This window comes from Mobula hypostoma, chromosome 9, assembly GCF_963921235.1.
Source record: "Mobula hypostoma chromosome 9, sMobHyp1.1, whole genome shotgun sequence".
In the NCBI taxonomy this organism is placed as follows: domain Eukaryota; kingdom Metazoa; phylum Chordata; class Chondrichthyes; order Myliobatiformes; family Myliobatidae; genus Mobula; species Mobula hypostoma.
This window is the reverse complement of record NC_086105.1, coordinates 110,177,966-110,204,943: the sequence shown is the minus strand read 5'-3', so window position 1 is coordinate 110,204,943 and position 26,978 is coordinate 110,177,966. Positions and strand designations below refer to the sequence as shown.

The following is a 26,978-nucleotide window of genomic DNA, read 5'->3' as shown; positions in this document are numbered from 1 at the left end:
GCCAGGGGGCCCTCTGTTTAGTCTTCACGAAGCAGCAGGATTCTGGCTGAGCTGCGGCGAGGACACTAACGCTTTGGCAAAGGCGGTGAGATGAAATTTGGATCACAAACCCAAACTCAATTTTGCGGTTTTAGGGAAAGTCAAAGCGCCACGAAACTTCATTCAACCCTTAGCCCCGCCCAGTAGTGAAGGCAGGTCGCGCCAGCTCCGCCCCGATCGTTTGCCTCACTGCCGTATGTGGGAATTCACCGCCCGCTTAACGGCAGCATGTTTACGATGCTGTCGTCAACAGTAAAATGGTGTCGCAGTTCAGTGGGGTATTGCAGCTGACCGATTTGAATGATTTTATCACCCCGTCTCAGGTAGGGCTGCACTGGCACCGACAGAACCGCGGTTTAAAAGGGTGCTGTTCGAAGTTTGTAAATCGGCCGTGTTCGACCTTCCTCTGTTGATAAAATTAGTAATTGACACAGAAGAAAGCTGGAGTAATTGAGCGATATAGCGAGGAGAGAGTAGAGTCCTTCTGAACTCTGATAGACCGAATGGTCTTCCTTACACAGTTGTAAAGAGAAGTACTTTATTTTCCAGTTACCACAATAGAATTATTCGTTTCAATTAGTGTTTGTTTTCCACCCTGCGTCAAAATGATGAAAATTATGTGAGGAAGTTCAGTAGTAAAGTATTTCAAATAATTTAATTGTTTTGAACTTTACCTAATGGAATTTCCTCAGGAATATATGATAATTTTTTTTCTAAAAATCATCTTCTTAATTATTTAAACAATTTATGACATTAGGGTATCTCTTGTTACTGATTATGTACTTCCTAAGTTAACTACAGTGGTGCTACAAAGTTTGTGAACCCTGTAGAATTTTCTTTGTTTCTGCATAAATATGGCCTAAAATGTGAGCAGATCTTCACATAAATCAGATCTGTTTATCTGCATCATGCCTTGATCAAAACAACTTTCAGAGGACCTTAGGAGAATTGTAGAGATGCATAAAGCTGGAAAAGGCTACAAAAGCATTTCTGAAGACTTGAGTGTTCATCAGTCCACAGTAAGAGAAATCATTTACAAATGTATGAAATTCAGTATTGTTGCTGTTCTCCCTAGGAGAGGTCTCCTGCAAAGATCACACAAAGAGCACAACGTGCAACGCTGCAGGAGGTGAAAAAGCACCCAAGGGTGACAACAAAAGACCTGCAGAAATCGCTAGAACTTGTTAAAGGCTCTGTTCATGTCTCCACTGTAAGGAAAACACTGAATGGCGTTCGTGGAAGGACACCATGGAGGAAACTACTGCGCTCCGAAAACCCATTGCTGCATGGCTTAGGGTGGCAAAATACCACCGGGATGATCCACAACACTTCTGGGACAGTGTTCTGTGGACAGATGAGAAAAAACTTGAAAGTTTTGGCAGCAATACGCATTGCTATGTTTGGAGGGAAAAGGGTACTGCACAGCAACACCACTGTGAAGCATGGTGGAAGGAGCATCACGGTTTGGGGCTGCTTTGCTCCCTCAGGGCCCGGACAGCTTGCGATTGTTGAATTCAAAATTGTATCAAGACATTTTACAGGAAGAATGTCAGGGTAGCAGTCTGTTAGCTGAAGCTTAATAGAAGTTGGACAATGCAAGAAAATGATCCGATTCTTAAAATGAAGAAAATTCATATTTTGGAATGGTTGAGTCAAAGTCCTGAACTTAATCCTATAGGAATGTTGTGGAAGGACCTGAAGCAAGCAGTTCATGCAATGAAGCCCATCAACATCCCAGAGTTGAAGCAGTTTTCTAAGGAGGAATGGACTAAAATTCATCCAAGCCGATGTTCGGGACTGTTCAACGGATACCAGAAAAGCTTGGTTGAAGTTGCTGTCCAAGGAGTTCCTAGCAGTTACTGAAAGCAAAGATTCACATACTTTTTCCAACAAATACATGTAATATTGGATCATTTTTCTCAATAAATAAATGAACAAGTATAATGTATTTTGTGTTATTTATTTTATTTGGTTCTCTTTATCTAGGTTTAGGACTTGTGTGAAGATCTGATCACATGTTAGGTCTTATTTATGCAGAAATAGCAAAAATTCTACAGGGTTCACAAACTTTCTAACACTACTGTAAATGCGTCCTTCAGCATTGAAATTAAGATAACACAAACTTTGTGCATTCAGTTCTTCTCTTGATGGTTCATTTTTTCTTCATTGTTTATGCTGAAAAAAAGGAAGGCCATGTTACAACAATTGGATGCATTTAAAGTGGTTTCCAGTATCTGTTCTTTAAAATTTGGGAAGTTCTAAAAGTGTTAATGGCAAAAAAATTGATTACACCTTTTTTAAGTGTGTATAAACTTCATGCTATGTTGTACTACTAGTGCTGAATCAGGATCCCCTAAAAATTGTTGTAAAATTGTTTAAAATCAAGTATGCAACATTGTTTTCTTAAAATAAAAATCATTGCTTAAGGGGTGTGGATTTTAGGGTTTTAAAATTTCCTAACAGGCAGTTATCAGCTATGCTAAAGTCTGTACCACATTTTGTCACACCCTTAACTAACTGAACTTTAGGTGTAGAAGGTTCTAATTACTATTAATAGATTTTAAGCATGATATATAAACTTCCTGTTCACATATTACACAGTGGATTACAGTTAATTGGGCCATCAATTAATCGAGGCAGCCGCTTATTTTGGACAACACTTAAAGAACAAAAATTAATTAAGAAAATAGCTGGGATTCCCTTCATTTATTTGGGACACTGTGCTGCTTAATTGAGACAGGAGACTGTTGCTGAACTGTTTCTATCTAAATTCAAGTTTAATGTAATCTGATTGTACTTGTATACAACCAAGTGAAACAACATTCCTCCGGACCATGGTTCACCCACAATACACATATCACACACAGCACATAAAACAAAATATTTCCACCGTGAATTAATAAAATGTAACTCGAAGTGTATGTGAGGGGCACAGCACAAATAAACAGTAAACAGCTGGCTGTCGTAGTGATGAGAGCTTGGTGGTGGCAGGGTATTCATTAGCTTCATAGTCTGGGGGAAAGAAGCTGTTACCCAGTCTGGCAGTCCTAGTCCTGATGCTCTTGTACTTCCTTCCTGATGGTAGACAGGCATGTATTTCAAAGCCGTTGGAGTATTGTTAGTAAGTAATCAGACTATAGAAAACAGTGCAGCATACGGTAAAGAAGGCATTTCAAGTTCAAGTTCAATATTATCTGGCTGTACGTATATACAACCAAACAAAATAATGTTCATCCAGTCCACGCTGCAGCCACACAACATATATTACAAACATCACATAAACCAAAATATACTATAAAAAAGCTAATAAAATATAATTCAAAATGCATAGTGCACAGCACAGGTAAACAGTAAACAGCTGGCTGTCCTAGTGATGAGGCCTCAGTGGTAGCATGGTGTTCCTTAGTTTCAGATCCTGAGGGAAGAAGCTGTTATCCAGTCTGGCTGTCCTAGTCCCGATGCTTCAGTACCACGTCCTGACAGTAGTGAGTCAAAGAGATTGTGGGATGGGTGTGGGGATCCTCAGTAATGCTTTGAGCCATTTGCCTGCAGTGCTTCTGGTAAATGTCACTAATATGGGGGAGCGAGACCCCAATGATCCTCTGAATGGTTTTTGTTGTGTTCTGTAGGCTCTTATGGTCTGTAGTCGTGCAGCTTTCATACCACACAATGACGCAGTCAGACAGGACGTTCTTGATGGTGCTCCTATAGAAAGTTGATAAAATGGGGGCAGGACCTATTGGATGTCTCATTCTGCTCAAAAAGTCAGAATCAGATTCAGGTTTATTATCACCGGCATGTGACGTGAAACTTGTTAACTTAACAGGTGCAGTTCAATGCAATACATAATATAGAAGAGAGAAAAAAAAGAATAAAAATAATAATAAGTAAATCAATTACAGTCTACGTATATTGAATGGATTAAAAAACATGCAAAAAACAGAAATACTGTATATTAAAAAGGTGAAGTAGTGTCCAAGGGTTCAATATCCATTTAGGTATCTGATGGCAGAGGGGAAGAAGCTGTTCCTGAATCACTGAGTGTGTGCCTTCAGGCTTCTGTACCTCCTACCTGACGGTAACAGTGAGAAAAGGGCATACCCTGGGTGCTGGAGGTCCATAATAAAGAATGCTGCCTTTCTGAGACACCGCTCCCTGAAGATGTCCTGGGTACTTTGCAGGCTACTACCCAAGATGGAGCTGACTAGATTTACAACCCTCTGCAGCTTCTTTTGGTCCTGTGCAGTAGCCCCCCCCCCCCCATACTAGACAGTGATGCAGCCTGTCAGAATGCTCTCCATGGTACTTCTATAGAAGTTTCTGAGTGTATTTGTTGACATGCCAAATCTCTTCAAAGTCCTAATGAAGCATAGCCACTGTCTTGCCTTCTTTATAACTACGTTGATATGTTGGGACCAGGTTAGATCCTCAGAGATCTTGACACCCAGGAACTTGAAGCTGCTCACTCTCTTCACTTCTGATCCCTCTATCAGGATTGGTATGTGTTCCTTCGTCTTACCCTTCCTGAAGTCCACAATCAGCTCTTTCGTCTTACTGACGTTGAGTGCCAGGTTGTTGCTGTGGCACCACTCCACTAGTTGGCATATCTCACTCCTGTACGACATCTCATCACCATCAGAGATTCTACCAACAACGGTTATATTGTCAGCAAATTTATAGATGGTATTTGAGCTATGCCCAATAGTGTAGACCCTGCTGTGCCTTCTTGACTAGTGAAGAGGTGTTGTGGGTCCAGGTTAGATTGTGCATTTTGTGCACACCAAAGAATTAATGCTCTTTACTCTCTTCACAGCAGAGCCATTGATGTGCAGTGGAGAGTCGTTGACCTGTGCCTTCTCTATTGTTCACATTGAGACTCGGGTTGTTATTCTTGCATTACTTGACAAGCCTCTCTACCCCCTCTATCTGTGCCGACTCATTGTTGCTGATGAGCCTAACCACTGTAGTATCATCAGTGAACTTGATGATGCAATTTGAGCTGAATCTGGCAGAGCAATCACGTGTCAGCAGCAACTAGTATCAGTTGTGTGCACTTGCGTGGCCGTGCTTAGAGTGAACAGTTTTTAAAATAGCATCAGTTGCATGTGGTTGTGTTCAAAAGCAGTGATTTTTTTCACTAATAGTTGATGATTCAGAACTGTTTTATCCACTGCGGTTTCAAGCATTTAGTCTTGGAGATGCCAGAAATATCAGGAAAAAATGAAATGATTTCACTACTTCAAGTTGAATTTGAAGGTAGCAACAGTCATCTTGAATGTTACAATGAAAATGAAGATTTGGAGGATGCAGTCGTTGAAAGCATTGTATGAAGGTAGTCCATTATCTGCACTGAGTTTGTTCATTTACAGTCAATCAGAAGAATATGGCAGCATACACTGGATAAATTCCTCCATCAGTAACTATTGGGAACTAATAAACAGTTTTTATAGCATTGCAGTACAATTGGCAGTGTTCTAATTTGCTATGTATTTCATTTAAATACATAATTCATTTTACAGTTAAATAGTAGTTTGTCTTTGTTATGCCTTTTAACTATTTCCATGAAACTTTGGCTAATTGGGGCATTTGCTTAATTGGGCCAAAATGTACTGGTCCCCATGTGTCCCAAGTAACCTAAATCCACTGTATTCCTTTAATCACATTTTGATATTTTTAATGAAAATCCCGTAATGGATTGAAGTTGCACTGTCGTTTGCTGATATTTTTATATAATCATTATTATATTACGTAATATACACTCAGACCCCGCTTACCGCTGAAGATGCGTTCCTCGGAGGTTGGGTGCTATGTAAATCAGTGATATACGGTGTAATTATAACATTACATAAATGGACATGTGTGCCTGATAAAAAAAAATCAAACTCGAGATATATGATATTTTATATATACACAGTAATTTGTGGGATAATAAACACACAAATAGGCCTAACTTGTACAACAGTGGAACAGCAGCAGTGGAGGGAAGCAGGTGGTGGTTACATTTTAGAGGGACCAGGCTGTGGGTCCTCCTCTGACTTTGGCTTCTTCTTCATGTAGGAGTCGAGATTTGACTGCCTTTCTAAGTTTCCTCTCATGAAGCAGTTCCTGGTAGCAGGAAATCATGTCGAGAACACCTCTCTTTGCCTTATTGCTTCACTCCCAGTCAGGGTCATTATCGATGAACTGGTCCATGATTTGTGTGATCATTTAGATGCTAGTGTGGGGAATTTTGTGGTGAGGTTTCTTGCTGGTGTTTCCTCTTCTTAGTTTGTGTCCTCAGATTCACCCAGGAAGCTCTTTATTATTACGGCTCCTGTTGTCTGCACTGGCTACTTCACCAGACATTCATTTGCTCTGGAGGTTACTGTGCTGTTTAATTCTATTAAACCAAACTCTGCTGGCTGTGAATGTTACCGACATACCATCTTCTTGCCTTTTCCATTATTTCTATTATTATCAGCTGGCTTAGGGGCATGTTATGTTGTGTTTGGTCATCCATATATTTAGTCTACTTTCCATTTTTTCAAGGAAATGGGTCCTTGCACGAGTCACCTGTTGATGATAACTTTGAGGTCATTGTTGCAGAAGCTTTTTATCTTCTCTGCATCTTTTTATGATTGCTCTGATCGTCGATGTAGCCAATTTCAAGTAGGTGCCAACATCAACCTGGTGCTCAGCAGCTTCCAAAAGCCGTGTCACTTGCAACTTCACATCCATGCTAATGCTTTTCCTAGTTATCTTAGATGTACTACCCTCACTAGAAGTTGCAGGCCATTTTCCAGACATTATGGGTAAAAAAAAATAGAATAAATTGGCGAGGGAGCAGGAATGTTTACACACGTGGGGGAGGCAGAGCGTGAACAAATAAGTGATCGGCTGTGAGTGGCTCACAACATATGTAAGGCATTCTTACTGGCTGATTGAATGTTTACTGTAACAGCGGCTGCTCTTGAGAAGTTTTAAGTGCTGTTTAGAATGATTTTAATAATTTAAAAAAATTTCAATATAACAATGAATAACCGCTGTAATAAATTGGTGCTATGTGGGGTCTAACTGCATTCCCAAATACCTATTATTGTGGAAAAGTTAAGACATAAACCTCTCGTGCATCTTTACACTTTTAGTTGTGCAATGTTGACATATTATACAATGCAAATCCTATATTTAATTATAGATGTGTCCTCCGTATATAGTTTATACCAATAAGCACACAGTAAAACTTAAGTCGTTAATGTCATCTGATTGTTCAAAAATTCTGATGCTTTGTCATTTGGCTCATACTTTAGTGCAGAATGTGAGCCATGGGGGTTCAGAGTGTTAACTGGATACGTGGCCAGGCCCAGGGCACAGACTTTGTGCTACGTTTCGGGTCAGGAATGTGGGTAGGTTTGAAGCTGCATATAAGAATGTACTGTATATATTTTTCCTACTCCCTTAAGCTGACTGGAAAATACATTCCGATGCTGAGTGTTAGGGTATTATAAGAGTAGCATTCAATAACCTGCTGGTCCTACACCACTATAGTCACAGTAGTCATCTTCTCATTCCTCCTTGCCTTGTTTTAGGTTATATACATACATGCACTGTATACATATCTTCATGCTGTTGTATGACAGAGTGAACCTTACAATTAACATTCACAGAACAATTAAAATCCACAGCAAAGTCCTTGGTGACTACTTCCCATCATTTGCTGAACCACTTTTCAGCAAAAAGATATGTCATAAAATTTGTCATTCTCAACATACTAACACACCACTGAATACAGTAATCACAAATATTATCGCAGCATCTACTTGCTACAACATGACCTAAGGGTAAGCTTTATAAATATTATTTTGTATAATATATAAACTGCAAAAGAATATTTGAATACACGTATTTCAGTGCTGAAGAGAGTAAATAGTTGGTTACGAGGAGGCTAATGAGGAAAATGTATTTGAAGATCAAGACCTCAAATGCTGCAGAAAACTCATGGCCTTGTGGGAAATATTCATCTCTACCTTTTGAAAACATTAACTTCATAAGTCAGGACACCAAAACACTGAAGAGATTCACAAGTATTAATACAATCTCTGTTTACTACAATACAAGTGTAAAGGTAAATTTTATAAATATCCATTAGTATAATTTTTTTAAATATGCTGAAGAATATTTGAGGACACATTTTCTTGTTGAAGGGGGTAAATAGTATACTGATGTTGATGTGGCAGAGTCAGTATGTCCTGCGTTGGCCTTATCAGCTATCTCAGAATCCATAGAGATAGAGTGGAAGCAAGTCATTTCAGTCCTAAAGGGCAGCTTGAGAAGAGAATAGTGGGAGCTGAAATTTCCATTAATTTTGCCATTGGCAATTTCCTGTAACACAGAACACAGTCAGCAGAAGCAACTGAGGAACCAGAACCATGAAGTTGCAATTTATTCTATTTTTGATTTTCAATATTTCAGTCTAATAAAATTCAAAGTGTATGGTGCAGGACTAAAATTTAGAAGTTTTTTTTTATTTCTCTAGAAATGGGTCTATGAAGTTTTGAGAGCAAATTCAGAAGTGCCATAAAAATTCAGGAAAAAGAGGTCTGTTTTTTAATATAGTGTTGGTAAATCTAAACAGTGATAATAGTGTCAGCATTTATTCCACTAACTTAGTGCAAACATTTTGAAATTCTGGTGCACAGCAAGAAAATAGGTGGAAGTTACCTAAAAAGTCTTAGGAAAATGAACCAGAATCTGCCTGATAGTTTTGGCTCTCTGGATCCTGGCAGACCTCGTTCACTTTTCATCTTCTCCACACAATTTGGTGCCACACTGCTGTGCTGTGGCTGCAATATTTCATTTTGTTGCAGGCTATCTGCAAGGAATATTATCCAGACGTGATTACTTTTGGGAATGGAGGTTATATTCATTACTTAGCCACACTGTTAAATTTTGGTTTGTTATAACAGATCCAGATAAAGTATGTGAGAGATGGATTCAGTATATAGAGGATAATAGAGGGGAACCCCCAGATATTAAACACCCTAATTCTGGCCCACCTATTACCAAAGAAGAAATAACTAAAGCAATGAAAAGCATGAAACATGGTAAAGCCACTGGACCTGATGAAATTTCAGTGGAAATGATACAAGCCCTAGAAGATTCGCGTATAGATAATCTTTTTGAACTGTTTAATGGCATATACGATTCTGGTGTATTGCCTGACGATCTCTTGAAATCAGTATTTATAACTGTGCCAAAATTCCTGCAACTATTGACTGTGAAAATTATAGAACAGTCAGTCTTATGAGTCACATAATAAAGATTTTGTTGAGAATTGTTGTGAGTCAAATTAAAAGCAAGTTAAGGCCAGAAACTCCTAAACTGCAATATGGGTTTATTGAGGATAGAGGAACTAGGAACACAATTTTCATACTCTAATGCTTTCAGAAGGGCAATTGAATATCAAAATGATGTCTTTTTTGTTTTATTGATTTCACTAAAGCATTCGACAAAGTGCAACATGAAAATTATTTCAAATTCTTACTAAACTAAACATAGACGGAAGGGACCAACAACTGCTTCAAAATTTATATTGGAACCAAACGGCGGTGGTAGAAATTGATGGTAATATAAGCAGTTGGACTAAAATTCAAAGAGGAGTTAGACAGGGATGCGTCGCCTCACCGGAATTATTTAATATCTATAGTGAAATGATTCTCAGAGAAATAGAAGGCCTAGATGGGATAAAAATTAGAGGTGTTAACATCAACAATATAAGATATGCAGACGATACCACCCTAATAGCAAGTGCTGTAGAAGACCTACAAATCCTCCTAGACAAAGTAGTACAAACTAGTGCAGATTTTGGTCTAACCGTCAACTGTCAAAAAAAACAAAAGTATGGTAATATCAAAACAGCAGGATACTCCCAACTGCCAATTGTACGTCAGTAACCAAGAGATTGAACAAAAGACCATCTTTAATTACCTTAGTAGCTTTATATCACAAGATGCTAGAAGTAAAGTAGAAATAAAAAGAAGAATTGCCATTGCAAAACCAACTTCCAAAAAATGAAACCCATCTTCACCAACAGACACATTTCTATAACAAGAAGGCTTAGGCTACTGAAATGTTACATCTGGTCAATCTTGCTGTATGCTTCCAAAACATGGACTATAACGCCAGAACTCCAAAGAAACTTAGAAGCAACAGAAATGTGGTTTCTTAGAAGAATGCTGAAAATATCATATAGAGATAGGGTAACTAATGAAACAGTACTCCAACGTGCCCATACAAAAAGATCTTTAATGAGAACATTAAATGAGAGGAAACTTAAATTCCTGGGCCATGTCATCAGAAAGGGAGAAATAGAATGCCTTACATTACAAGCCCGTATGCCTGGGAAACGCGGAAGAGGAAGGCAGAGAAGAAAATCTATGGACACTGAAAGAACTAACGGATCTAAATGTGCGAGATACCATTGACACTGCGTGGGATCGTTCGATGTGGAAAGCCATGATCGCCCAAGCGTGTAATGCGCAAGGCACATGAAGAAGAAGAAGATAACTTCTTGAGTATATTTGATTTTATTAATATTCTTTTGTGCAGATATACACCCGAACTATATGTTTGGTTAGTTGTTCCGTGTTAATTAGTGTTTAGCTATGACCTGAGCTCCCTTTACTTCCTCCATTATTTATTTATGTTTATGTGTTATACAGCCTATGCTAAACAGAAGGGTCTGTGTGCTGCTTTTGCAATGAAGTTTAAAACAAGGAAGGGTGGGTGATATCTTGCTCTGTTTGTACACATTTCCACTCACCACGCCCCCTGGGCTGATCACTACTCTTATCCAGTTGAACACTTCAAAGCAGGTTTGCAAGACAGATAGTAGCACCGAACGGGCAAGAACAGCTAAATGGCTGATTCTTGTACTGGCTTTGTCCACCTAACAGAGCAGTCTTTTTATTCTGAATAGTTACCTGCTGATCATGAAACTGGAGAAGTGTGCCAACTGCCTCAGTAGGGTGAGATCATGTTATATAGCTAATTCATAAAGGAATGCTTTCTATCAGAAGTAGCATTATTTAATAGTTGAGAGAAAGTTAATTTATGGCTCTCAAGAATGCATCCAACATTCTTTGAGATATTATGTTTGTTTTTCTTAATTTGGATGTAATGTGATCATGCTGATCATTACTTAATAACTTTTAGTTTCTAAATTACTCCTAGCCTGAATGAGTATTTCTCTATGGGTGAGGGAGACTACTCCAAATTACTAACCTTACCATTGTGAAGCAGTCTCACTGCCATTTCAGCAATTAAAATAGTTTTTTTTCTTGATAGGAAACTAAGCTGCTGTTTATAGAAAATGAGTTACCAATAGTCCCTTTGCACACATGTATATGTTGCATGTCCCCTCCCAGCCTTGACCACCTTTTATTATTGTGTGTTTTATAGTTCCTGCACATGCTGTAATCGGCTTTATTTCTGAGAGTCCAATCTTGAATTTAATATACCCAGGTAATCAATTTTAGTTTGCTTTAAATATCTTTGAAGAGGGATGCCAATTTATAAGCTTTAAACTTTGCTTTTGTAGGAATGTGTGAAGCCGGTTAAAGTTGAAAAGAAGCAAGGGAAATCCTCTGGTATAATCCGAATCGAAAACGATGGCAGTTATACTCAACTGAATCAGGTAACACTTATAAGTTTCTCTTGGGTTTAGTTGGGCTGCACATGTTTCAGTTGAGTGGAATTTTGAATTTAGTCTTCCTTTTTCTGCTTCACAATTAAAATTGATATTAAGCAAATGCAGAAAGTAACATTTGAACCAAAGTTGAAACGATTATTACTTTGGTAAAGCAAAAAGCAATTTATATTAAAGCAAACGGCTTTCTTCCCATTTCACATTACTAAGTTTATATTGAATCTTGTGCTTTTCTTCAGAAAGAATCCTCTTGAGAGGAAATTTGCAATTGTCCACATAAAAATGCAGATAATGAGATAGCTGTTTTTCTTCATTTTAACTGTTTCCTTTCAGTGTCTGTTCTTTTCCCTAATTTACTTTTTTTTCAGGATGGAGGTGTCCAGAAGCTTGAAAAAGCAAAAATAACCCTGAATGACTGCCTAGCCTGCAGTGGTTGCATTACATCAGCAGAAAGTGTGCTAATCACTCAGCAAAGCCAGGATGAACTTTATAAAGTTCTGAATCAAAACAAAGTAAGATTTTATTGTGACAGATTAAGGATAATATTTCTGTCTGGTCATTAAAAATGAATGCATATGATGCTTGTTGGATGATATATCTAAAATCTCACTACAAAATCTAAATATTTCAAAATGAGGATTGGATAAAGTTGTAAATTAATCAAAAATAAATGTGAAAATGTAGCGAAGGTAACATCTAGGAAATCATGTTGTACCTCATCCGTAACTTCAGCCTCCAGGTGCATGTTCCTTCACTTATCCTTGAGCAGTCCTACCTGCGCCCTTGTTGTCCTCTTGGTTTTGATCTATGTATAGAATGCCTTGGGATTTTCTTGAAACTTAATTAACAATAACATTCCATAGAAACCATAGAAACTACAGCACAGAAACAGGCCTTTTGGCCCTTCTTGGCTGTGCCAAACCATTTTCTGCCTAGTCCCACTGACCTGCACACGGACCATATCCCTCCATACACCTCCCATCCATGTATCTATCCAATTTATTCTTAAATATTAAATCATAACATTTTAAGTAACGTTTGGATATTAAACACAGCGCATATTTTCCCTGTATGAACTTATAAAATCATTGCAACGCACCAATATCGCTGAATCAGTGGGAGCCCTGGGTTTGCTTTCCTGCAACAAGACGGTCCTATCGAGTGGTGATGGGGGACAGCGATACTCGAATGCGGTTCCTTATGTCTGGTCTAATCCGCAATTTAGTTTTTGTTACATTCATCGCAGATATGTTGGAAATGGAAGCAACGTTTTCAGTGCTTCCGTGGCTATCTCAGGATATTGAGCCTTGACTTTGATCCAGAATGCCGGCAGAGATGTTATGTCAAACAGACTTTTCAGCCTGCCGTCATTTGCAAGCTCAAGGAGTTGATCTCCTTCCCGTGCTGACATGGACGATGCGCGGGTAATGGCTCAACAGTGGGCGTGACAGGGAATGAGCAACGGTGCAGCTGACATACAGCTGGCATCGGCAAATCATATCGGTTCCTCGCAGCCCGGTAGCGCATGCTCTGCGGCCCGGTGGTTGGGGACCACTGCCTTATACAACCTCATCATAACATTCCAGCTCTTATACTCAATACTTTGATTAATAAAGGCCAATGTACCAAAAGTTCTCTTTACGACCCTATCTACCTGTGACGCCACTTTTAGGGAATTTTGTATCTGTATTCCCAGATCCCTCTGTTCCACTGCACTCCTCAGTGCCTTACCATTAACCCTGTATGTTCTACCTTGGTTTGACCTTCCAACGTGCAATACCTCACTCTTGTCTGCATTAAACTCCATCTGCCATTTTTCCAGCTGGTCCAAGTCCCTCTGCAGGCTCTGAAAACCTTCCTCACTGTCTACTACACCTCCAATCTTTGTATTATCAGCAAATTAGCTGATCCAATTTACCACATTATCATCCAGATCATTGATATAGATGACAAATAACAATGGACCCAGCAATGATCCCTGTGGCACACCACTAGTCACAGGCCTCCACTCGGAGAAGCAATTCTCTACTACCACTCTTTGGCTTCTTCCATTGAGCCAATGTCTGATCCAATTTACCACCTCTCCATGTATACCTAGCGACTGAATTTTCCTAACTAACCTCCCATGCGGGACCTTGTCAAAGGCCTTACTGAAGTCCATGTAGACAATATCCACTGCCTTCCCTTCATCCACTTTCTTTTCTTACTTCTTTATACTCCTTAAGAACATTATTTGATTTTAGCTTCCTCTGTCTTACATACACTTCTTTAACATTTTGAATCAGTTCACCACTTCCCAACGTCCAAGGTTTCTTTACCTTCCCATCATTCTGCACCTTTCTCAAAACCCATGCATCCTTTACCTTATTTGTTTCCTTACTGGATCATTCCTGTACTCCGCAGTTGGCCTTTAAACACCCTCCATATGTCAGATGTGGACTTCCAAAATAGCTGTTCCCAATAACTCTTAGTTCCTGCCTAGGTCTCTGGTAATTTGCCCTTGTTACAACCTGCTCACCTAGATTTTTCAGGAAAGCTGTCAGCCATTGTGCAGTGCTAACTGCAAATTAAATTGTGCACTAATGCAACGTTTATTGCATCTTTATTTTTTTTGCAGTTTTACTTTTTAAGTTTTTAATGATTTATTCCAATATTAATAGTGAAGACATTTTAACGATTACGCGTTATTTGACAGAAGCTGTAACTCCACATTTGGCTTTCATTTCGGATTTGAGGCTATGCTATTCTGACCAGCCGTTAAGGTTGTTTTAATTTCAGTCAAATTTTATTAATAGAATGGATGAGAATATCTATTGGCAGCTGGCTCAGTGGCTGGGGAGTTTTTCTGCTGCCCTTTGGAATGTTAACTTTGGAACAACTATTGCTTCGTTAACAAAGTAAATACAAGTGAACAGTTAATATTGTTTCTCAGAAAGCACAAGAAAATGGATTGTATTTAAGCAGGTAGCCATGTGGTACTAAGCTCTACTCTTTTCGTCAATTAGGTATCCAGTTCCAAGAATCGAAAAATGGTGGTAGTTTCCGTTTCACCACAATCCAGAGCATCATTAGCTGCAAAATTTAATTTGTCAGTTGCAGACACTGCACAACGGCTGACAGCTTTCCTGAAAAACCTAGGTGAGTGCTTTGCGACAATTAACACCTGATATGCATGTAGAGTGACACCTACAAAAGTTTCTTCAGAAATGTGAATGTTGTTGGATTCTTGAGGTCAGCTTGTTTGAACAAGAGCTTTCAACATTCAGTCTGCTTGTTTTGAAGTAGGAAGTCATTGACGATGCTACAGTCTGTAAAAATCATACACAGTAAATGAGTACTTGAAACGAGTCTGCTCCGCCATTCAATCATGACTGATTTGTTTTCCCCCTCAGCCCCATTCTCCTGCCTTCTTCCTGCTTAATCATGTACCTATATACTTCTGTTTTACATATACCCAATGAGTGGTTTTTCATTGTACCTCATTACTTGTGACTATAATAAACCTGTTTATCAAATCCTGGGGCTGAGGACCTATGCTGATACTTCCTAACCCGAGCTTTGGAAAATGCAATACTAGGCATTTTCAGCTATAAGAAGGTACTGTATAACTCTTCAGTTTTGCATAGCTGAAAATTTCAGCCTGGTACCAAGCAAGCAGATGCCATGAAATTTCTAGGCAGTTCTGTTATCAGTGACTTCCCCAAGGTACTTTGTGACTGCCCTATTATAAAATTTTTGTAGTTTTAAGGATTAGGAATTTTTTTAAGTAGCTAATGGCCAGTTGATAAACGTTTCCTGTTTTCCATTAAAAGAATTCTGTTGTTTCCAGTCTCTGTCCACATAGGTGAGAGTGCATTAATTGTAGAATATAGCTGTCCCTAACTTAAAACCCTCGACCTACAGACACCCAGCATAACAACAAACTCCCATAATTTTATTAAATTCAGTCTAATGGACGTGCATACCTATGAACAGCAGAAATAGTTTCCCCTCTTTCTCCACTTTTAGTAATTCTTTCTTGTCAGCCTTATGTACTTTTGGTATCATTCATTAGAATACTGTTGTGTGGCTAGATATCCAGAGATTTTAGTGTATTTTCCAACTTAGGGAGAAAATGCACTTAAGGACTTTTGTAAAAATGGAACCAGTTTGTTACCTTGGTGCAGCCTGTACAGGGGATTATACAAATGCAGTGGTTTAATATTTTGTATTCAAGGAATGTAACTGAACTGTTATAATTTTGGAGTTGATTCGGATAGAAAAAATACTTGATTATGTTTTTAACCATATTATTGAAGTTTTAATTATTCCAAACATTATTTCTCTGCCTCTTCAAAATACCCCCAGGTGTTGACTATGTGTTCGACACCACTTTTTCCAGAAATTTCAGCTTGATGGAGAGTCAACGTGAGTTTGTGCAACGTTTCCGTAGTCATAAGGATGACAGCAAAGCTTTGCCAATGTTGACCTCGGCTTGTCCAGGTACTTAAAATAATAATAAAACAAGAATTGTTCTGCACAAACAATGTGATCACTGTTGTAATATGTCCCTCAAAATTTTATGTAGGAATATCTCCTGAGCAGGAATGTTCTAGTATCAAATTATCTGTTTTTGGTTCTTTGTGGAAGAACTAATATTTTTTGGGCTACCAAGATTCATATGCTGTTCCAAACAGTGCTATGGGATATTTTAGATCCAGGTATGAGTGTATTTGGGAACTGCAAAATAAATTATAAGGTATCACAAATAAGCTTTAAACTGGTGGTGGTTGGCTAAATGATTGGGCGTTAAATTGGCAGTTACAGTTTAAAATTGCAAAAACAAAATGCTTTCTAAACTTCATTTAGTATTTGAAGGGATTTGACCATCTTTATATACAGATCTCTTTGAACTATATTACATTCCTACAGGGTTTGGCAGGCTGAGCTGTCTATACTGAGAGTCACAAACTCAAAATAGAGGATTGACATTCATCACAGAGATGAGAAGAAAATTCCTCCATCCAATGAATAATGAGTTTTTAGATATGAAGGGAGCAACAGATATGTAATTAGCACAGTAGTAATGGGATTAGTACATTAGCAAAATGGTGCTGACTAAAAGATCAGCTGTGTTATTTTGATTGGCTGAACAAGCATAACTGACAAAATTGCCTACTACTGATTTTGGAATTTTCTATCCCGGAGAGATTATACAGTCAGTTAGTGAGTATATTTGAAATAAAGAAGCCATTCAAGGAATTTGATGAAGGATAAGGATCAAATAGATGTCTACTCCTTATTTTTTTGAATAGTGGAGTAAATTTAATAAGCCGAATGCTCATATGTTTTCATTTTCTTATACGTATATGAGTTTGGAGCAGATTCATTCCACTCAGGTGTTTAAGCTGATTTGATTGTAACCTCATAACACTCTTCTGTCAACCATGGTAACCTTTCACACGTCTCCACATCAAGGACTGATTTACTTCGACCTTTTGCCTTAAAATATTTAAAGACACTATTTCCACTGTACTATGAAAACTTATTCAAAAGACTGTCACCCCTGAGAGAAAATAATTTGCTTCATCACTACTTTGAGTAGATGGCCTGTTATTTTTAGACAGTAACTAGTTTGAGATTCTCCCACGTGCAGTCATTCTCTCAGTATCTACCTGGTCAAGACCTCTCAGAATCAAGTCACCTCTCACTCTCCTAAAATGCAGTGGATGCAAGTGTAGCCTGTTCAGCATTTCTTCAAATAATAGCCCTCCTTTCCTACGTAAATATCTGAACAGTCTCTAGTACTTTAACATCCTTACTTAAATACTGTTGTTGGTACTGTTGCTAATACTGTTATCAGTTTCCCAGATAAAGTTTCACCATTTTTAAGCATATTGCTCTTTTCATATTCAACTTCTTTGCAATCAACAATAATGCTCTGTTAGCTTTCCTAATTACTTGCATTACCTACACATAGGTCGTTTACAATCTTGTATTAGGACAACTAGATCCTTCTGCATCTCGAACTCTTCAATCTCTTACCTTTTCTTTTCCATTTAACTTAACTTTCCCACATTATGCAGCATTTGCCAGATCCCTGCTCACTGAATTAGCCTATCTACAGCTTTTTATAGCCTCCTTATTTTCCTTCAAGGCTTATTTGCTACTTGTCTGTATGCTATCAGCAAGCTTAACAACCATGCCTTTGATGTTTTCATCCAGATCATTTATTTAACTAGAAAAGGTTGAAACCCCAGCCTCATTACATTTTGTCAGCCAAAAGCGTTTGAGCCTACTATGTTACCTCCAACATTATGAATTTTTATTTCACACAGTAACATTTGATGTAGCACACCATCAAATACCTTCTGGAACTCTTTGTACATCCACTGATATATGACTTTCATATGAAGAAAGACTGGATGAACTAGGCTTGTACTCGTTGGAATTTAGAAGATTGAAGGGGGATCTGATTGAAACGTATAAAATCCTAAAGGGATTGGACAGGCGAGATGCAGGAAGATTGTTCCCGATGTTGGGGAAGTCCAGAACGAGGGGTCACAGTTTGAGGATAAGGGGGAAGCCTTTTAGGACTGAGATTAGGAAAAACTTCTTCACACAGAGAGTGGTGAATCTATGGAATTCTCTGCCACAGGAAACAGTTGAGGCCAGTTCATTGGCTATATTTAAGAGGGAGTTAGATATGGCCCTTGTGGCTGAAGGGATCAGGGGGTATGGAGGGAAGGCTGGTGCAGGGTTCTGAGTTGGATGATCAGTCATGATCATAATAAATGGCGGTGCAGGCTCGAAGGGATGAATGGCCTACTCCTGCACCTATTTTCTATGTTTCTGTGACAGGCTAGATGCAGGAAGATTGTTCCTGATGTTGGGGAAGTCCAGAACGAGGGGTCACAGTTTGAGGATAAAGGGGAAGCCTTTTAGGACCGAGATTAGGAAAAACTTCTTCACACAGAGAGTGGTGAATCTGTGGAATTCTCTACCACAGGAAACAGTTGAGGCCAGTTCATTGGTTACATTTAAGAGGGAGTTAGATATGGCCCTTGTGGCTAAAGGGATCAGGGGGTATGGAGAGAAGGCTGGTACAGGGTTCTGAGTTGGATGATCAGCCATAATCATACTGAATAGCGGTGCAGGCTCCAGGGGCCGAATGGCCTACTCCTGCACCTATTTTCTATGTTTCTATGATACTCATTTATCCATAACACATGTAATTTTTTCAAAGAATTCCAATAAAGCAGGCAGACATGATTTCCCTTCCACAAAACCATATGAGCATTGTTTGATTGCCATGAAATTTGCTAAGTTCCCTGTTACATTTTTAATAATATCTTCCATAATTATGAGACTAAGTTAACTGGCTCATAATTTTCTGCTTTTTTTTTCTGAATAAAGAAGTTATATCTGGTGTTTCCCAATGTCAGAATCAGGTTTATTATTACTGTCTTGATGTGAAGTTTGCTGTTCTGTGGCAGCAATGCAGCACAATGTGCATTTTAATGAAACCTTCCCTGAATCTAGGGAACTTTAAATCAATACATCAACTATCTTATTTTTTTAATTTCAAAAGTGAGACTTTGCCGATGACGGTAAATTCCCTTCCCAGACAGTTAATTATTGAAGATTCAAAGTTGCAAGTATTGTAAATTGAAATTTACTAAAAAAAATCAGAATCTGTTTAAATGGCCTTTTTTTTTTACATGCTTAATCACCACAATAAAAGATTTTGTTGGGAACATGTTTTACTTCCACTCTGCCACATCTCTTCATGTTCTCAAGCGTTTTTAATGTCTTCCTGAGATGTTTTGATCAGAATATTGAAGCAGGTTCAAGCAAGCTGTTGGCACAAAATATCCTATTGAAACCACAGAAAATAAATAATTTGTCTTTTAATTGCTTTGGCAGAGAATTTATAAACTTGGCCCAACAAAATTAAACATGAATATTAATTTACTGTTGTACTTTTGTGTTTCAGGTTGGATATGTTATGCAGAAAAAACCCACGGTAGTTACATAATTCCATATATCAGTACAACAAAATCCCCACAGCAGGTGATGGGCTCATTAGTTAAGGACTACTTTGCAAAACAGCAGGTAAGCAATAATATCATTTCCCTAATTTAGAGCACTTCTTAAAACAAATTTTGCTGATCAAGATTTGGGTAGGTTATTTATGTGAATTTTGTCATCTTTTTTCTTGCTTCAGTTGTGTACAGACTAAAGTATCATTCAGCGCTGTGGATATTGCTTAATTTTATGTTTTGAGATAAATGAGGGAAGCCCAAAAATGTGCACAGCTTTTTGTATAGATGGTCATTGGCCTCAGCACTGGAACATATTGGTAAAGTAGTGTCAGCTGAATGAAAGATGAAAACCCTTTAGGTCACCAAAATATGTCTAAATCCCAACCTGGGAAGAACATAGCAGTTGAACCAATGGAACTCTTCCAAATGGTGTCTGAGTGCAATACCCAACAGTTATCCACTTCAGCTAGACAGGCTAATAGGAGCTGAATTAGTATTTTTCACAAATACTTCAAGCAGCATGCTGGCAGCAAAGATTCATTTAATCCATAAAGAATTGATTTAGATCCAATCTCAAATTAAATAATGTAGTTTTCTAGATTTGAAGGAGCTGGTATTAAAATAAACAAGCTACTGGGCTTGTTCTTTTAAACGGTTACCATCTTGGATGAGACCTGATGATTGTTGTTTCTTCAAGCTAATGTATCTTCCTCATGTAAGTCTGGCATGCCTGTCAAAATCAAAGTACTGTACTTCAATTTAAAGTTTATTGTCATAGGTATTCAGACGCAGGATATAAATGCCATGAAATTAGCACTTTACAGCAACAGTGCAGTACTTTACAAACTTGGCAAACAAATGTTAATTTAAATTAATTACACTTAAATTACATATGCACAAGCATAAACAGAAGAAACAACACAAGACTACTGGAAGATTCCAGAAATCTGAAGTAGAAACAAAAATTCTGGAAACACTTGGCAGGTCAAGCAACGTTTGTGGAAAGGGAGACAGTTTTTGGTCAATGATTTTATGTACTGTCTGCTGCTGCCACATAATGCCATACCTTAACAAGAAAGTAACTTTTATGGGATGCATTTTTAAAATGTAATGATATAAATGAGATTAGATTAAAAATATGATATGGAGTATAGAGATTCACATACCTGAAGTTTCCTTTTTCAATTGCAAATAGACCATTGAAATTACCACCTTTTATTTTTCTTGAAGTTAAAAGCTTGAAGACTAATCTATTCAAGCTTCTTAAAACAATAAGGTGTATGCAGGACTAGAGGGATACTTTTGATATTAAGTCTAGGTCTATTTGAATTGGAACCGGGAAGTTATTTTTCTGGCACAGACACTGAGGATATCTGGAACACTCCCTCAGAAGGGTGTGGATGCTGAGTTGCTGCCTAGGACACATGTGGGAATATTGCACTCTTCCATTAATAGAATTTAGGAAGGATGTGATGGTCCATGAGAGGGTATAGAAAAGATTTTTGGAATAGTTTTAGCGATGTGACATTTCAATTACAAAGTTAAGTGGGAGATGCCAGAGCTTTTTAAGGCAAAGAAAGTTAAAGTAAGATATGGCATAAATGCAGATGATTATGATCATTTTAAACGGTCATGCAATAGAAATGTTCCAGTTTGCAGATGGTTCAAGGGTCAGAACACATGAATTTAAAAGATCAAAAGATGGAAGCAACTGTGAGAGAAAGCATTTAGAACTGTTGTGACCTCAAATTTATTGCCAGTTAGGATGGCGGAAGTAGAATGAATCAGAGTTTTCAAAAGGGATTTGAATGGCCATTTTGATCAAAGATAATTTGCAGGGCTGAGCTGAAAAAGCAGGGAAATGGTAATGTTGGTTCTACAGTGAGCTGACACAAATGATTGCCTCTGGTGCCATAATGAAACTGCAATTCCACTTATATTGGTAAGGGCTTAAATCGAAAATGGAGTTGAGGCACAAATTAGACATTATCTAATTCAGATGATTTTCATGAACTTGTTAAATGTTAGAACATGTTTATTGTTCTATACTCCTTTTGCTTTTAAAGTTGAAAATATATTTCCTTATTGGAATAGGTATTGAATATTTCTCATTTGATTCACGCATGAATTGTAAATTTAATTGGGATATTAGTAATAATGCATGTGGCAAAATACTAAGAAGTGATGTGTTCTTTCTCCCTAGAACGTGGTACCAGATCAAATATACCATGTAACAGTAATGCCATGTTATGATAAAAAATTAGAGGCTTCGAGGGAAGATTTCTTCAATGAGGAATACCAAACAAGAGATGTAGACTGTGTAATTACTTCAGGTGAGGAAAGCCAGTAGAAAGGCTGTCTATTAAGCTTAATGGCATTGATGTTCCAATTGTTCTTTACCTTCTTCATTATCTCTGCTCCCTCACCCTTTTCATCTTTTGCTTTGTCCGTAAGGTTATTCTGTGCGATTAAGCTGAAAAAAATTCCATGTAAGATGCTTAAAGCTATCAAAACATGGAAAATTTCAGATTAAAAGTCAGACTGTACAAATATGATAATTGAGCTTAAGTTTAGGATTTCCAAAATTAATTGATACCCAGTGTCATTCATAAACTTCAGGGAGATGAAGGATTCCAGATTCATGCATTCCTGGAATTGGTCAATTTGCAATTGCGTAGTTCTGATCAGCTGAAGAATTGTCAAGATGTGTGTTATTAACAAAATAGTATTTAACATTAGATGTGGGTGTGCTGATGATACATTGAAGGAGTGTGGCACTGTGGAACAGCAGACTACACTGGTGGTATCTAAGTAATCTGTAAACAAGTATCTGTATTAATCAAGTCTCGTATGATGTGTTGCATTCCTGATGTCATAGAGTAAACAATATTATGGATAGGAGTGCAGAATTTCCATGAGCTTTGGTGGAAGGAGGGGCCAATCCAGAAATGATGGTTGACTTGTACTATCAATATAGGGAGGACAGAAGTTGAGGGCCAGCAGTTAAACTTTCATGAACAATGCGGGAAGCTTTATAAGTAGGGTCTCAGTGACTCATGTTGGTGTGAATAGAAGTAGGATGATTAAGCAGGTTTATATGTGACAAGAGGGAGTACCTCAGATTTCAGAGGCTTTCACGGGGCAAGAGGTGTCTGTTCAAAATGGACCAGTACACCTCAGCAACATTGGGATCAATGTCTTTGTGGTAAGGCTCACCATTGCGTTTGGAGAGCACTGAAGTTCGATCCAGAAAGTGTGAAGTGATTCACTTTGGAAGGTTGAACTTGAAGGCAGAATGCAGGGATAATAACAGATTCTTAACAGTGTGGAGCAACAGAGGGATGGATCTTGGTATTCATGTCTTCAGGTCCCTCAAAGTTGCAGTGCAAGTTGATAGGGTGGTTAAGAAGGCATGTGGTGTGTTGGCCTTCATTAGTAAGTGGATTGAGTTCAAGGACCATGAGGTAACACTGCAGCTCTGTAACACTTTGGTTAGACCACACTTGGAATATTGTGTTTGGTTCTGGTTGCCTCTAATTGCCTCATTATAGGAAGAATGTGGAAGCTTTAGAGGGGTGCAGAAGAGATTTTCCAGGATGATGCCTGGATTAGAAAGCATGTCTTATGAGGATAGGTTGAATGAGTTAGGGCTTTTCTCCTTGGAGAGAAGGCAAATGAGAAATGGCTTGATAGAGGTGTACAAAATAATAAGAGGCAAAGAGAGAGTAGACAGCCAAAGACTTTTTCCCAGGGGAGAAAAGGCTACTACAAGGGCCATAACTTCAAGGTATTCTGAGGAAAATATAGGGGAGGGGGTTTCAGAGGTAGTTTTTTTTAACAGAGAAAGTGATAGGTGCAGGGGATGGGGGTAGAAGCAGATACAATAGGGATATTTAAGAAACTCTTACATAGACAAATGGATGAAAGAAAAATGGGGGGCTATGTGAGAGGAATGGGTTGGAGTGGGTTAAAGGGTCGACACAAAATAAGATACAGGAGCAGAATTAGGCCATTTGGCCTGTTGAGTGTGCTTTGCCATTTCATCATGGCTGATCCGATCTTCCTCTCAACCCCAATCTCCTGCCTTCTCCCCACATCTCTTCATGCCCTGACCAATCAAGGATCTGTCAACCTTTGCCTTAAAAATACATAAAGACTTGGCCTCCGCAGTTGCCTGTGACAAAGAATTTCACGGATTCACCACTCTCTGACTAAAGAAATTCCTCCTCATCTCCGTTCTAAAAGGATGCTCGTCCAATCTTAGGCTGTGTCCTCTGGTCTTAGACTCTCCCACCATAGGAAATGTCCTCTCCACATCCACTGTTTCAAGGCCTTTCATCATTCGGTAGCTATCAATGAGGTCACCCCTCATTCTTCAGAATTCTAGTGAATACGGCCCAGAGTCATCAAACGCTCTTCATATGACAAGCCATTCAATCTTGGAATCATTTTCATGAATCTCCTTTGAACCCTCTCCAGTTTCAGCATATCCTTTCTAAGATGAAGGGCCCAAACCTCCTCACAGTACTCCAACTGAAGCTTCACCAGTGTTTTACAAAGTTTCAACGTTACATCGTTGCTTTTATATTCTCATCCTCTTGAAAGAAATGCTAACATTGCATTTGCCTTCCTCACCATAGACTCGACCTGCAAATTGGGAATCCTACACAAGAACTCCCAAATCCCTTTGCACCTCAGGTTTTTGTATTTTCTCTCAAGTTCGAAAATAGCCAATGTTTTCATCCTTCTACCAAAGTGCTTTAACATACACTTCCGAACACTATATTCCATCTGCCATTTCTTTGCCCATTCTCCTAATCTGTCAAAGCCCTTCTGTAGCCACCCTATTTCCTAAAACTACCTGCCCCTCTACCTATCTTCATATTGTCCGCAAACATTACAACAAAGCCATCAATTTCATCACCCAGATCATTGACAGATAACATAAAAAGGATCGGTTCCAACACAGACCCCTGTGAAACACCATTAGTCACTGGCAGCCAAGCAGAAAAGGCTCACTTTATTCCCACTTTTTGCCTCCTGAAAATCAACCACTGCTTTATCCATGCTAGAATCTTCCCTGTAATACCATGGGCTCGTAGCATGTTAAGCAGGCTCGTGTGGCACTTTGTCAAAGGCCTTCTGAAAATCCAAGTACAAAACATCAGCCGATTCTCTTTTATTGTATGTGTTGCACCAATTCTCCTTTGTCTATCCTGCTTGTTATTTCTTTAAAGAATTCAACAAAATTATCAGGCAAGATTTTCCTTTGAGAAAATCATACTGACAATGGCCTATTTTATCGTGTGCCTCCAAGTATCCTGACACCACATCCTTAATAATCAACTCCAGCATCTTTCCAACCACTGAGATCAGACTGACTGGCCTATAATTTCCTTTCTTCTGCCTCTCAAATTGCACAGTGGAGTGACATTTGCAATTTTCCAGTCTTCCAGAACCATTCCAGAATGTACTGATTCTTGAAAGATCATTACTAATGTCTCCATGATCTTTTCAGCTACCTCTTTCAGAATTCTGGGGTGTGCAACTTCTCATCCAGGTGACTTATCTACCTTCAGACCTTCCAGTTTCCCAAGAACCTTCTCTCTAGTTATAGTAACTTCACACACTTTATGGCCCCTGACACCCACACTTCCACCATACCACTAGTTTTTTTTCCACAGTGATGACTATTGCAAAATACTTACACCCTATCCTCGTTATATTCGGGGGATATGTTCCTCGAAGTTGACGCATAATGTGTATAATTATTTAAATGGAATAAAACAGGGATGCGTTCCAAAGGGCTTCCTAAATATGTTTCATCTGTAATTTATTCACACTTTCATACCAATACGACACAAAAGCAGTACCACAAGATAACATTTGTATTATGTTTCATCAATTTAAGGTAATATTCAATGTAATAAATCATAGAAAGTTAACATCCTAGGTTATACAGTACTCACCAACATTGGCAAGTGTGTTCGCTCCGGGAGATGAGTGGTTGTTGTGGTGTCGGGCAGCTTTACATAGATAAGGTAGATGGTTGTGGTTGTCAGGATCATATCAAGCACAGCAAGGGGTGAAGGAAGACTCACAGAGCTCTTAGAACTGCCAGCAGCAGAAGATGACACCGATTTGAAGAAAGTGGTGAGGGTTGTTTGCTTGGCAGCATTTTGTTTTTCAGCATAAATTTGCTTGTAGGGAAGAAGGGTTGACGGCAGGGAACGACTGAAATGCTGGCTCCGTTCTAAACTTGGGTCCATGTCCATCGCCATTTGTGCCAAGTGTTCCGACTTCCACCATTCCCTCACCGTCAGTAAACTCCCGTGGTTTTCAAAATCGTCTGGTGCTTACAGCGTCTGAGAAATAGTTCGCCATAAAAAAAATGTACGCCTTGGATGTGGATTACACCTTGGTCGAGTGGTTGAATCAACGATGTTGTGTTAAGCGGCAGGAAATGCACTGTTGTGTTACGATGAATGCTGTCCAAATGTTTAGGATGGGGTGGCCTGTTGTCAAGCAACAAAAGAACTTTAAAGGCTGGATTCTGTTCCCGGCAGTAGCGTCCCAGAGCTGTGTTACCTTCAGCTGATGCCGCGCTGTTTATAATTTCCATCTTTTTTTCAAGCGTTAAAGCGGTTCTCTGCCCTTCGGCTGATAGCCTAGGACATGACATCGGACGCTTAGGAGGCATAGTTAAATACTTCAAGCACAAGATCACTGCACCATAGGTAAAACCAACAAAAGTTTAAGAGCGCAAGATCGCGCATCCACACCTTGCCAAAACCAATGCGAGACTGGCGGGAGTGAGATTGTGAGTCGCGCGCACCTGACTTGTATTGGCGGGAAAGCGGTGCTTCTCGTCCCAACAGTGAGATTGTGAGGCGTACGCACGTGACTTGTATTGGCGGGTAAGCAGTGCTCCTCGCATAACTGTGAGTTTTGGACGCATATAAGGAGCTATTGGTAGAAATAGGTTCCTTGCATAACTGTGAATCCGCATTGTCTGCAGACGCATATAACGAGGATAGCTTGTACTCAGTTCGTCTGTCATTTCATTGTCCCCCATTACGACTTCTCCAGTATTGTTTTCCAGCAGTCCAATTTCTACTCTCGCCTCTCCTTTACACCTTGTGTATCTGTAGTAACTTTAGGTATCCTCTTTAGTATTATTGGCTGATGGGCAACACACACAAAATGCTGAAGGAATTGAACAAGCCAGGCAG

The 26,978-nt window shown here is 38.9% G+C and overlaps 1 protein-coding gene across 2 annotated transcripts in view; it reads left to right on the top strand.

Moving 5' to 3' along the window:
- Positions 1–250: 250 nt before the first annotated feature.
- The window catches only part of narfl (nuclear prelamin A recognition factor-like), a 52,124-nt gene continuing 25,396 nt past the window's right edge, over positions 251–26,978 (top strand). The window contains exons 1-7 of one of the 2 annotated variants that reach the window (XM_063058886.1): positions 251–362; positions 11,615–11,710; positions 12,091–12,234; positions 14,728–14,860; positions 16,070–16,204; positions 19,698–19,816; positions 21,950–22,079. In XM_063058886.1, the coding sequence (XP_062914956.1) occupies positions 297–362; positions 11,615–11,710; positions 12,091–12,234; positions 14,728–14,860; positions 16,070–16,204; positions 19,698–19,816; positions 21,950–22,079 (823 nt within the window). In that variant the 5' untranslated portion in view covers positions 251–296. Of the gene's footprint in view, positions 363–10,890; positions 11,043–11,614; positions 11,711–12,090; positions 12,235–14,727; positions 14,861–16,069; positions 16,205–19,697; positions 19,817–21,949; positions 22,080–26,978 lie in introns of those variants that run through there. The other variant, XM_063058887.1, reaches the window with a different exon arrangement.